Here is a 12,754-nt window from a genome sequence, read left to right as displayed (position 1 = left end):
AATAAGGTGAGGTAGTATATCTACCGCAGAAACTTTATGAAGTTCAGAGGGAACTCTTGGCATTTGTGATAAAGAAATCCTTGTGATGACAAAATACATTGGTCTATGATGTGTATTTCATTGAGACAAACAAAACAATGATATGTTAAATGATGCGTATTGAGAGGAATTCTGGATGGGTTGGAGTTAATGTGTGCAAAGTAAGCACATAGTTATTTGAAGAAACAAAAGTGGGATGGGTATATGAACCGCTAACACATTAAGACCCTTAATTAGTGCTGAATGACACACTGCAAAGTGTATCAGCCTGGCTCAGTAAGAACTCTGACCTATGCGTCAGAAGGAGTGGGTTCAAGCCCAGTATCGTGACTTACAACTTGTGTAGTCCAGAATGCCACTCCAATGCAGTGCTTGAGTTGTGCTGCATTAATGGAGGTGCAGTCCTACCAGATGACATGTTATACCAAGGTCCCGTCTGCCCTGTTTGGGTGGACATTAAAGATCCTATGGCACCATTCAAAAAGAGAAGGGGGAGTTGGGGAGGCCAACAAGCAATGAGTTTGCATAGTGAAGCCTCGATGTAATGAAAGCATGTATGAGGGACATTTTACATTTACATTACATTTTTGAGGAGAATGATGTCAGGCATATTGAGATGAGCCATTGCTGCATTTATAGAGTGAAAATATTGAAACTGTTGGAAGTACTGTGAAATGTGCTACTGGGAGCATAGGCTCCACACAGCCCAACAGCTATTGAGAACAAATACTCATCCTTGTGGACAGTTAGCTGTATTTCTGCAATGAGACTGTGTTAAAGAAGGGCTGTCACCCCTCCTCCCCACCTTTCAGGCTGCCTGACAAATTGAGGAATAATACAACAGGAGTATCTTTGGGTGCTGGAAATATAACTTCATCAAATTACTAAGTGGACTTGGATGACATTTGATATGTTGGCAGGAATTCAGCAATCAGACGTACAGACCATGGACAGGCGCTCATATTTAGATTTTAATCAATTGGCAGGAAATACTGATTAATTACGTATAAATAGTGGCAATTTTTCTGATTTACTCCCTTCTAGTTGGAGTCTTGGCTGCTCTGCCTTTATCCTTTTTTTATTGTCAATATGTTTACATTTAGTGCTATACTTTAACAATTCCCACTGTGATTGTGACTAACTGTAACTCATGTCTGTAGCAGTGTAGGGACATTGCCATAAAAATACATGTTTATGCATCTCTGCAATTAATTGTTTGTACAATCCTTCATATCCATTAATACCCTCATTTTTCAAATATTCATTCATCTTCAACTTCCCAGTTGATTCTTCAGCATCTTCAATCTTCTGGGGGTAATATAGATCACATTCTCATAATCTTTTGTCTGAAGAAATGTTTTTCATCCCTTGCTTAGGCTTAATATTAAAGCAATGTCCTCTTGTTTTGGATCAAACGACCAGAGGGAAGTGTTATTATTCGAACCCCTTCAGTCGGGTTTCCGTGCTGCCCATAGCACAGAAACTGCCCTGGTCAAGGTCACCAATGACATCCTGACCATCTGTGACCAGGGCTCCCTCTGCCTCCTCGTCCTCCTCGACCTATCGGCAGCATTCGATACGGTCGACCATGCTATCCTCCTCCACCGCTTGTCCTCCCACCTCAACCTTCAAGACCCTGTCCTTGAGTGGTTTAGGCCGTACCTCTCCCACCGTCTTCACTTTGTTTCCACGAATGGCTTTTCCTCCAGTCCCCGCACTGTCTCGTGCGGTGTCCCTCAGGGCTCTGTCCTCGGTCCCCTCCTCTTCACCCTCTATATGCTCCCCCTTGGTGACATCATCCGCAGACATGGGGTTAACTTCCACATGTATGCGGATGACACCCAACTCTACCTTTCCTCCTCTACCCTCAACTCCACGACCACCGATGTCCTGACAGCTGCCTGTCCGACATCGAGTCCTGGACGAGAGACAACTTTCTTCAGCTCAACGTGCGCAAAACTGAGGCCCTCCTGATTGGCTCACGTCAGCGCCTCCGCACCTCAGGCGCTGACAGCGTCAGCATCCAAGGCTGCACTCTCCACCTCTCAAAGCCGCTCAGGAACCTCGGGGTTCTGTTCGACCCTGAGCTGTCCTTTCTCCCTCATGTCCGCGCCACAACTGGCACCGCCTTCCATCACCTCCGCAACGTCGCCAGACTACGGCACTACCTCACCCCTCACGCTGCTGAAACTCTGGTCCACGCCTTTATCACCTGAAGGCTGGACTATGGGAACTCTCTCCTCGCCGGCCTTCCCGGCACCTCCCTCCACAAGCTGCAGGTCATTCAGAACTCTGCAGCTCGTGTACTGTCCCGCACCAGGCTTCGCGACCACATCACTCCCACCCTCGCTCGCCTCCACTGGCTCCCCATCCCCCAGAGGATCGAATTCAAGATCCTCATCCTCACCTACAAGGCCATTCACGGCCTTGCTCCCTCCTACCTCTCCGACCTACTATCCCCCTACCTACCTGCCCGTACCCTCCGTTCCTCTGGCTCCGGTCTGCTCCACATCCCCCACACCAACCGCCCTACCATCAGTAGCCGGGCCTTCAGCCTCTCAGCCCCGAGGCTCTGAAACTCCAACCCCAGTGCCTTCGCCTTGCTTCCTCCCTTTCCTCCTTCAAGGCCGGTCTCAAGACCTTTCTCTTTGACCGTGCCTTCAGCTCCCCTCTCGACTCTCTACCCCCTCCTCGCTCCCTCCCTTCCCTCCCCTCACCCTGACTATTTCCCCCTTGCTCGGGTCCTGACCCAACTGTACAGCGCCTTGGGACGTCCTCCCAACGTGAAAGGCGCTCTATAAATGGAATCTTGTTGTTGTTATTTTTATCTACCTTGTCAATTTCTTTCATTATTTAAAAAAACCTCAGTCAGATCATCTTGTAACTTTGTCAGCTCTGAGGAATATAGACTATACAGATTGAAAGAAGACAGAACAACAACAACTTGCACTTACATAGCGCCCTCCATGCAGAGTAGTGTCTCAGAGCGCTTATAAGAGGCACAGATTCCATATATTTAGGCTATAATGATAAGGCACTAAATCAAACGCAAGGATTATTATTATAATAATGAGAATTAGTTTGGTACAAATCAACGCTTTCTTTCTGCCCAAACAAGAAGAAAGCAGGGGAGCAAAATTATAGATCAAAGAATAGATGAGCAAAAACACTTCAGAATTGTTTGATTATTTATTGGGCCAGTGAAGTATATAACGCGTCAGCCAAAACCTTTACATAGCAAAGGGCCGATTTCTGATTTAGTGGGGAACAATGGATAATACTCTCAAATGTGTATCATTGAAGAAAATACTGTATGGATCTTCAACATAGAATAGTGATTGAGTAATCTGGATGGTTTCTTCTTATTTCTACATAGATTCCAAAGTGTCTAAAATATTGTTTAAATGCATTCTCTCTTGAAAGTTAGGTTTTTTTTCTGGAAAAAAAAACCCAAATCATGACAAGAAAGAAAAGAAAACCCAGCTGCTGAAATAAAAAGTCTCTTAAATAAATCAAATCTTCCAAAAGGAAATGCTTTAGGTGCCCAACACAAATAAAACAGGGTCTGTGGTTAGCTCATGGTAAATATTTTGCTTGCAGAGAAACCATAACTGTTTTGCAAAACAATCATTGGTATTTGTTATATAATCATTTCGAAAAAAGACAACAGGAAGCTTTGTGTGTATGATGGATTTTGGAATATTTTCTATTATGAATCTAGTTCAGCGTTATAATGATCTAAGTTGATAGCTTTATCCTCAGGTGGTGGGGGGGTCTCCTTGGAGCTGAACTGGCTCCAAAGTGACGTGTCTGGCAGCGCAATGTCAGAATCAAGCCAGCCCTCTGTGGTGGTCTTGTTAGTCCAGTTCCTGAGCCAGGCCGGTCTGCAGTATTCCAGGGCACTGCTGGTGGCAGCCTGGCTCATTGACAGGACCTGGAAGGGCAAACCAGTCCCTGGGACCAGGGAGACATCCCAACTTAGCTCCTGTTAACCCCGCAAGCCAATCCTTAACAGGTAGGGTGGTCGTAGCTGGAAAAGCAGCAGGAAAGATTGCTAGAAAGGAATATTAATGGCAAGCTATGCGGTTTTAGTTGTTTAGACTCCAACAGTACCGCAACGCATACTCTGGGGTCCCCAAGCCTTGGCTCTTGCCAACCTGTGCCTAATACTTTCTGGAATTAGGTAAGCAGGATGTGTCCCTCCAGGAAGAGAGTGCACATTACATTAGAATATATTAGAATATACAGCACAGAAACAGGCCATTCAACCTAACTGGTCTATGTCAGTGTTTATGCTCCACATGAGCCTCCTCCTGCCCTTCCTCAACTAAGCTTCAAGATTAACCTTCTATTCCTTTCTCCCTCAAGTACCTATCTAGTTTTTCCTTAAATACATTTATGTTATTTGCCTCAACAACTCCTTGTGGTAGCATGTTCCACATTCTTACTACTCTCTGTGTGAAGAAATTTCTTCTAACTTCCCTATTTGATCTATTTGTGACTATACAGCCCCTGGTTTTGGTCTCCCCCACAAGTGAAAATATCTTCCCTATTTCTACCCTGTCAAAACCTTTCATAATTTTAAAGACCTCTATCAGGTCACCCTTACCCTCCTCTTTTCAAGAGAAAAAGAGTCCAAGCTTATTCAACCTTTCCTCATAGGTATAACCTCTCAGTTCTGGTATCATCTTTGTGATGTTCCATTCCATTCTTACAATCTATCTCTGGGAAGGCACGTGTCAGAAATTGATGGGTGTGGAATTCAGAAAAGGATCTGTAGTTAAGTGCTCTGAGAGATCCTACTAATATGAAAGGTGTTATGTAAATGTGAAATTGTTGCATTTGTAAATAATAGTTTATTTGTGCATTCGTTTGTACATCTGACCACTAAAGTGGACAGTAATTTGTGAATTGATGCTAAAATTATATTATTGACATAATGTTAGAACCAAGTTTGTAACAAACAAAATTACTTAAGACTTTTTTACATAAAACTGTTTGTTTCTTCACATCAGACATGCATTTCTTTAAAATAACTTGAAATTAACACAATTTTAATGAAAACCATCTGTTTATGTAGAATCACGGCTTGTAAACTAAGACATTGTTGCAGAGCATGAAGGAGCATTTGTCTGTCAGACACTTCAAGTATGTTTATAAATGTTGTCTCAACTGGTATTTTTCTGTGAGTTGCAGAGCAGTATGAGCATAACTCCACATACAGGCCAGAAGTTATTTGGAACCACATTCGTTATGATATTAACTCTTACGCAGATCCAAACAAATTATTTTCTCCCTGGGTTAGCTGATTTTCAGTTTTCAGCTCACTTACTATGTTTCTAAGATGTGCACAGATATTACAGTGAGAGATAGTCGAATGCCAGGAGTAACTAGTATTATTCTAATATTAAGTTTAAACAGCAACAAATTAATTTAAAAAGTGTAACGTTCTGCTCGTTTTGTTTTCCTTACCCCCCCACATATTTCCCATTTGTTCTACCTTTATGTTAATGTTAAATTTAGCAACATCTCTACAGCTTTGTTTCTTTTTTAAAAATCTATTTGTTTTGCATTTAGCAGATAGTAACACGGTTGAACAAATTGAGGTTTCATTGGCTCTAAAAGTTGTTTTTCCAGGTTTGTCCTTCCCCATCTATTTCGCTTCCTTTTTAAAAAAAATGTGAACAGCTTAAAATGATTGTCTGAAAGCTAGAATGTTAGCTTCTCTGTCATTGTTTTTTAGTCAGGTGTCTGATGTTCTTTCACTGATTCACCCAACTACAAGAGTACAGATGTACACACCAGTACATAATCAATGGACGGACTTAAGGTTCCACCATTGTATTTTATTTCAGCAGAGAAGTAATCCACATCACTAAAACACTGCCCTGATAGCATTACTGCTGTATAATAAATAACCATGAAGCCATTTGGTTTTGCTCTTTGGTCTGGACAGGTACCAAATGTGGCAGATCTGGCAGGTCAAACCTGATCAGTGTGTGGAATATCGTACAGGAGAACCCATTGATTTAAATGCCTTGCCAGACCAAAACATTTCTTATAAACAGGTATCCTATAGTCATCTGATTACAACAACGGTACATTTCTGACTTTAAGCACAAACTGGCACAAACTTCCTCTGAGCTGTAAGCACATCTGCAAGAAGCTGGCTGGTACATGCCAGGGGTGGGACTGACCGATATTTTTGGGAACATATTGTAATGCAATCTCTAAATTGTTTTGTATCTGAAACACTGCATTGTGACTGGGTTGCACTGTGATGAGTACCTTGAGAAAAAACAAATTAATTTGACATAAATGGAACCTTCATCTTTAAACAATCCAGACTTTGGTTTGGCTCAGTTAGCCTCTCCTCGCCTTTGAGTGAGAAGGTTGTGGGTTCTATGTCAGGTGTTGAAACTCCGTCTATTCTGACATTGCAATGTTGTACTGGGGTTGTCTGCATTGTTGGAGGTGCTGTCCTTTGGATGAGACATTAAACCAAGGTCTCAAATCCTGTTCTGGTGGGTGTAGAAGCACAATTTGAAAAGGGAAGGGTGTTTCTCCCAGTGTTCTGGCCAAAAATCTCCTAAATAAAATTGGTCATTTACTTTGTGGTTTTTGTGACATTGTTGAGTGCAAATTGGCTGCTGTGTTCGGCTGCAAAGTACGATCACTCCACTTTACGATGTATACTATGAAGCGCTTTGAGACATCCTCCTGATGTGAAAGGCGCTATATCAAATTATTATTTCTTCGCTTCAGGTGTTGTGGAAATCTTTGGCAGTCTTCCAAAACAACTAACTGCTAAAATGTTATTAGATGATGTAGAACTACAGTATTGAGTGGTGGCTCTTAATGGTCTGTTAATTTTTACATTTGGTCCCTCTGTTATCTCAATTAGTGGATCATTAGTAAAACCAGTAGTTCTAATAGCTCTCTATTGGCTGAGGAAAAATTGATTCTTTAATCTGCTAAATTGAACATCTACAGTGATATAGATAGAAGATATGACATTGCATTTCTGTCTTCAAAGCCTACCTTCAACAGCATAGCTCTCGAGATAAATAGTTCATTAAAGCTGACAAATAAAAGTGACAGTCATACATTTTTCTGGACCTCCTGACATTTTGCAAATGAATCTTTTAAAAAAAATCTTTTTAATAAGAGTTTTGAAGGCCAGGAGAGAGGAGCAAGATATTTGGGGAGTGAGTTCTGTAAGGTATTTTGGAGAGACTGGTATAATGTGCATTCCTGTCAACATATAATTTCTCTATTACAGCTGGAAAAGTTGGTGTTCTGGTGCTGAAAATTTTGGATTTGCATGAGGAGTGTTCAATGCTTGTAACTTTGTGTCAACCATTGATCGAAACCTCCATAGACCAGACTGGTGAGGATGAGGGCACTTCCACCCAAGCACCACTCAAGGTATTATTTACAAGAGAAACTGCATCCCATCTCAGGATTGTTTCAGGAGATCTTGTCCATGTCCACTCACCATGGTAAGTGCCTCAGATTAATTTATCTTTGCACGAGTGCAAATGTAACTTTTAATACTAATAAGATCTGAAATAAACATCACTTTTTTGGTGCTGAATCAATGTTGCCAATGATCAGATAAGGATTAATGAACAAAAATTTACCATTAATAATAAACGCACATCAGAATGTTTAAGTTTATGATCCACCAGTCCTCTGAATTATAAAGAAAAAACATTGTACGAAGAGTTTACTCAAGGTTTTATTGAAATGTATTGCTCTTGACAAGGTTGTACTGACCTGATGTCTTCCTGTGTTCCATGTAGATAGAGCAGTTTACCAGTATGTGATTCCCTTCTATTCTTGTTGCACTTGGCAAAAACAGAATGTATTCCAATCATCCATGATACTTTGTTTTGGAAGTATCATGAATGATTGGAAAACGTGCTATATCAAAATGAAAAACTTAAATTTACAGCACTGAAAGCCCAATTTTCTCTGATTACTAATGAAGTCACTGAAAAATCCTTCACACAATCATTATTAACACTTTCACCACCTCAATCCTGCATTTTGTTTGTACTAAATGCAGCTTAATTTTTTAAACTATTATTTCTATCTTAATTTTTCTTTTTGAAATCACTTTTCAAACTCTTCGCAGCATTTACTGCAAGCACTCTGAGACTCTACCCTGCGTGGAGGGCACTATATAAGTGCAAGTTGTTGTTGTTTCTGGGAAGTTAAATCATATTACTGTATTAAAGCATTGTGAAAAAATGCTTTATGTAACAAAATACTTTTTTTAGAGCAGCCATCAATAAGTGATGCTTATTTCAGATCTTGAATATTCAAAAGAAAAGTTTTGGAGATATTGCAATTTAATGCCTGTGTAATATAAAAAAAATTCCTGCCTGGCCATTTTATTGGCTGTTCTGCTGAATCTCTTCATTTTCTGTATACTCTTGAATCAGGGACCCATACATCCGATTGCAGGGAGCAGCTAAATAAGGTATCCGTTAAATTGACATCCATGGTAAAACATTTATACAGTTTAAAAAAGAGGTGGAGGGAATACTGTATTTGAAACAAGGCAGAATTCACTTTTTGAAAAGAAGTTTAAAAAGCTAATCTTGTTAGTTCAGTGATGATATTACTGTAATGAGAGATTTTTTATCTCAGAGTAACAACACCAGGGAGCACACATTTCCCATCAGTATTTGGCAACCCATGGGTTAATTGAAGTTAGTTGAAACCATCATTGAAGCCCTTACAATGTCTGGTGAGTTAAGAATCTTGTGCAGTGCTTAACTATGTATATTTTAAATGGAGCCAGGAAAGAATGCTCATTTTAAACTTGTCCAGACCTATGCTTAGGAAATGCCATTCCTTCCATGATGGGTTGGATGCCACACCCACTAAAAATATAACAAATCTGCTTGTAGATTCAACAAATTTCACTTCCTGTATATGTTATATAATGTTGGCTTCCCATGTTAATAATATGATCAATATAATAAGCTTCCCATAGCGCAGATCCAAATTAAGTTCTACACAAAAAATGCATGTTGTTGCCATTCTTCACTAGTCTTTCTGTGAAGGCTCTTAACTTTTATCTGAATAGCAATAAATCTCCAACTGAATGTGTAAGTGGAAAGAAATTAGGGGGTGCATTTGCATGTGCCTGATGCCAGTGATGTTCTGTGCGTCAACTTACAGTCACTTCCCATCAGTGCTGTTTCATAATTGGGTGCTTCCTCATCTCCAGCTGATAAGTAAATGGCAGATATGTGGCGGAGTTATGGCGAATAGCCAAAGCCAACATAGACTCATTGGGTCAAATTGGCCCCTTCAATGCTGTAATTTCTAGGGTTCTATTGTTTTGCATAAAAACAATTCTAATGACTAGTCTGTTAAACCCACAAGAAATGACAGATTAGTGAAGTATGTTGTGTCTTGGTCATTCTGGGAATTTGTTTCTCCACATTATTGCTATTCTATGATTTATTTTATATGAAAGAAGCAACAAGAACAACAAGAAACAACAAAATTACATTTGCACAGGTAAAGCTGAATGTTACTGACATTTTTCAATCAATTCCCTTAAAACAAAATGTGGTCACTCAACCCACGACTGTTTGACTGGGGGTTCATATATGTAAATATTTGAAGGTGGCAGGACACGTAGATAAAGCTGTTAAAAAACCCGACGGGATACTAGGCTTTAACAATAGGGGCATAGAATAGAAAGGTCAGGAAGTTATGATGAACCTTTATAAAACACTGGTTAAGCCTCAGCTGGAGACTGTGTTCAGTTCTGGGCACCACACTTTAGGAAGGATGTCAAGTCATTGGAGAGGATGCAAAGGAGATTTACCAGGATGGTACCAGGAATGAGAGACTTCAGTTATCAGGAGAGGCTGGAGAAGCTAGGATTATTCTCCTTGGAGCAGAGAAGATTAAGAGGAGACTTAATAGAAGTTTTCAAACTTATAAGGGGATTTGATAGAGTGAACAAGGAGAAACTATTTCCACTGGCAGGTGGGTCGGTAACCCGAGGACACCAATTTCAAATAGTTGTTAAAAGAAACGGGAGGTGAGAATTTTTCACACATCGAGTTGTTCGGATCGGGAATGCCTTGCCTGAAAAGTTGGTGGAAGCCAATTTGATAACAACTTTTACGAGAGAAGTAGATAATTATTTGGGGAGGACAAGTCTGTAGGGCTATGGGGAGGGAGTGGGGAGTGGGATTGGATTGGATAGCTCTTTTCAAAGAGCCGACACAGACACGATGGACCGAAAGGCCTCCTTTCTATGCTGTATAATTCTATGATTCTATGATTTCTGTCTTCCATTCCTCTCTTCCATCAGTTTGTTTGTGAGAGCATTTCTTTGTTTTGAGATTTGTGAAAGGTGTATGGAAGCTCAAGCCATCAAAACCTGTATTTGTATCTTAGTTTTGATTATCTTAGTTCTGTGGGATCTTAGTTTTGATTTCCAGAAATGAATGAACCTTTGTTTGTGGGCATTTTTATCAAGGTGCAAGAAATAATAGAATGGTAGAGTTGTTTTGAATAGCCTACCCTGTTGCTTAGTCCATTTCAATCTTGGTACATTGGTATAAAATCAATTTAACGTTAAGTAGAATAAAATAATAATAATAATAATAATCCTTGCATTTGATATAGCGCTTTTCACGTCGGGAGGACGTCCCAAAGCGCTTCACAGGACACACTGTAAAGTGAATTCACAAGCTGAGATTTAAACTTATGTTCCAATAGATGGGCAGTCTTAGGATATATTATTTAGTGGGTTTGTTAGAACTGCAGATAATGCAATATTCTGCGATCACAGCAAAGAATCACGGCATGCTATTGGATCTAGCCTCATTGTAGGCTGGGACCTGTTTTGACTGAAAAGTGCAAATGTTGTAGACTGGAATTTCCAGACGCGGGTGACTGCCAATTTTTGGAATCTGCTGCTGACGTCAGTAGTTACTCCAGGGAATGCTTTGCATTCCAGTTCCTGGCAGTGATCAGGTGGCTTACGGCAAACAGGAAAAAAAAATCCCATTTCGTTTTTTAAAAAAAAAGTAGCTGCCAAGTGGAGACAGCTGTATTGTTTATTGGTCTGATCGTTAACAATAAACATATGTTGCTAATGTGGTTGACTATTTTCTATGGGGATTGTCACATTTTTAAAACTACATGCATGGAACAAACATCTATTTGTTGTTGTAAATATGAATTAAAAGCTTGTGTAGCTCTGTGTGTTTGTTCTTTGGAGCATGCGTTACTGTACCAAAGCCAACAGAGTTCATCAGCTCCATCAATGAGACTGCTTTGATAGAGCTCTCTTCCAGTAAAAAGACTTGAGTGGGTGGAACCTCATTGAATAATCATCCCAGAACTTGTTTTCTTTTCATTCTTGTCTTTTATTTAACTGTTACTTTTAAATTGTTTTGAAAGCTGTATCTTTCAATCTTTTTTATACCAATATGCTGGAATGTACTTTTAGCAATGCAAGAAATAATAGATGTGATTACTTTCTTGTTATGTTGAGGACCTGTTAAATATTTTCTGTGAAATAATATCTGCCTATTCAATTTGTGGTGTATTTTTAATTCTACAAAACATACCAGCTAAAATTGTGAAGCTTGCCATTGTCAAAACTAGCATGTAAGTCTACCCTATCCTCGGGGGAGAGTAGGGTGGACCGACTGGGGGAGGGGAAGGATAACTGAAAACATGGTCGAAGAGGTAAGTCAAGGCAGGCTTTAAAAGTTGGGAGGAAGGGACGAGTCAGAGGACTCCCAAGATGTAGTTCCATAGGGCAGGGCCCCAAATGATTGAGGCAGCGGTTCAGCTCAGTTCCAAAATTCCATTCATAGGCAAGTCTGTAGTTTGTGTCCTCGCTTGCACGGACTCTGTGAGGCTATCACGCATATCCTCACTCAGTTCCCCATCCCCAGTGGATCAAATTCAGAATCCTTGTGCTGACAACCAAAACCTTCCATGATCTTGCACCCCCCCCACAAACTGCTGCTGACCTGGCCACTTCCTTCGCTCAGTGAGCATCGGCCTGCCTCATGTTCCCTCACCTGATCCATCCAACTATCTGGACATGTTTTCAGTCATTCTGTGCCCTGACCTCTGGGACAGTATTTTGGAGTCCTCCAACTCGCCCCCTCCCTCCACACTTTTAAAGCCCATCTTGACTTATCTCTTTGACCCTGCTTTAAATTATCCTTCCAACCTCTCAGCTCCAACCTCACCTGCTCAGGTACCCAGCCAGCTGTGCAAAGCGTTTTTAGATATCCTCACAATGTGAGGTGCTAAGTAAATTGTATCATATTGTAAGTAAGACCCTGCTTACTACTCCCCTCCCCCCACCTCCGAGGATAGGTATTTAATTATTGAAAAGATCTAGCTTCAATTGAATTTATGCAAAATTCATACTATGAAATGAAAATAGCATTTGTTTAATACCTCATGTGTGAATATTAGAAACCCCAAAATAACAACTTTAAAGACTTACAATAGTGCCTTTCATGTTGGAGGAACTTCTCAAAATAATAATAAATGCAGTAGTAATAATAATCCTTGCTTTTAATATAGCATCTTTCACGTCGTCGAGATGTCTCAAAAGTGTTTCACAGGATATACTGTAAAGTGGATTGTGCATTCTGTGAGCGAAACGTCTGCAACATCGTTCCAGACATAGTTATGCAAAAGCCTA

At 40.4% G+C, this 12,754-nt stretch overlaps 1 protein-coding gene across 6 annotated transcripts in view; it reads left to right on the top strand.

The window, feature by feature from the left end:
• The window catches only part of spidr (scaffold protein involved in DNA repair), a 160,505-nt gene that overhangs the window by 61,456 nt on the left and 86,295 nt on the right, over positions 1-12,754 (top strand). For all 6 annotated transcript variants that reach the window (XM_007887997.2, XM_007888000.2, XM_007887998.2 and 3 more), the window contains one exon: positions 7,322-7,541. In XM_007887997.2, coding sequence (XP_007886188.2) covers positions 7,322-7,541 — 220 coding nt within the window. The remainder of the gene's footprint in view (positions 1-7,321; positions 7,542-12,754) is intronic.

This window comes from Callorhinchus milii, unplaced genomic scaffold (assembly GCF_018977255.1).
Source record: "Callorhinchus milii isolate IMCB2004 unplaced genomic scaffold, IMCB_Cmil_1.0 Scaffold2, whole genome shotgun sequence".
NCBI lineage: Eukaryota > Metazoa > Chordata > Chondrichthyes > Chimaeriformes > Callorhinchidae > Callorhinchus > Callorhinchus milii.
The sequence above is the reverse complement of the archived record's forward strand: the minus strand, read 5'-3'. Positions and strand labels throughout refer to the sequence as shown.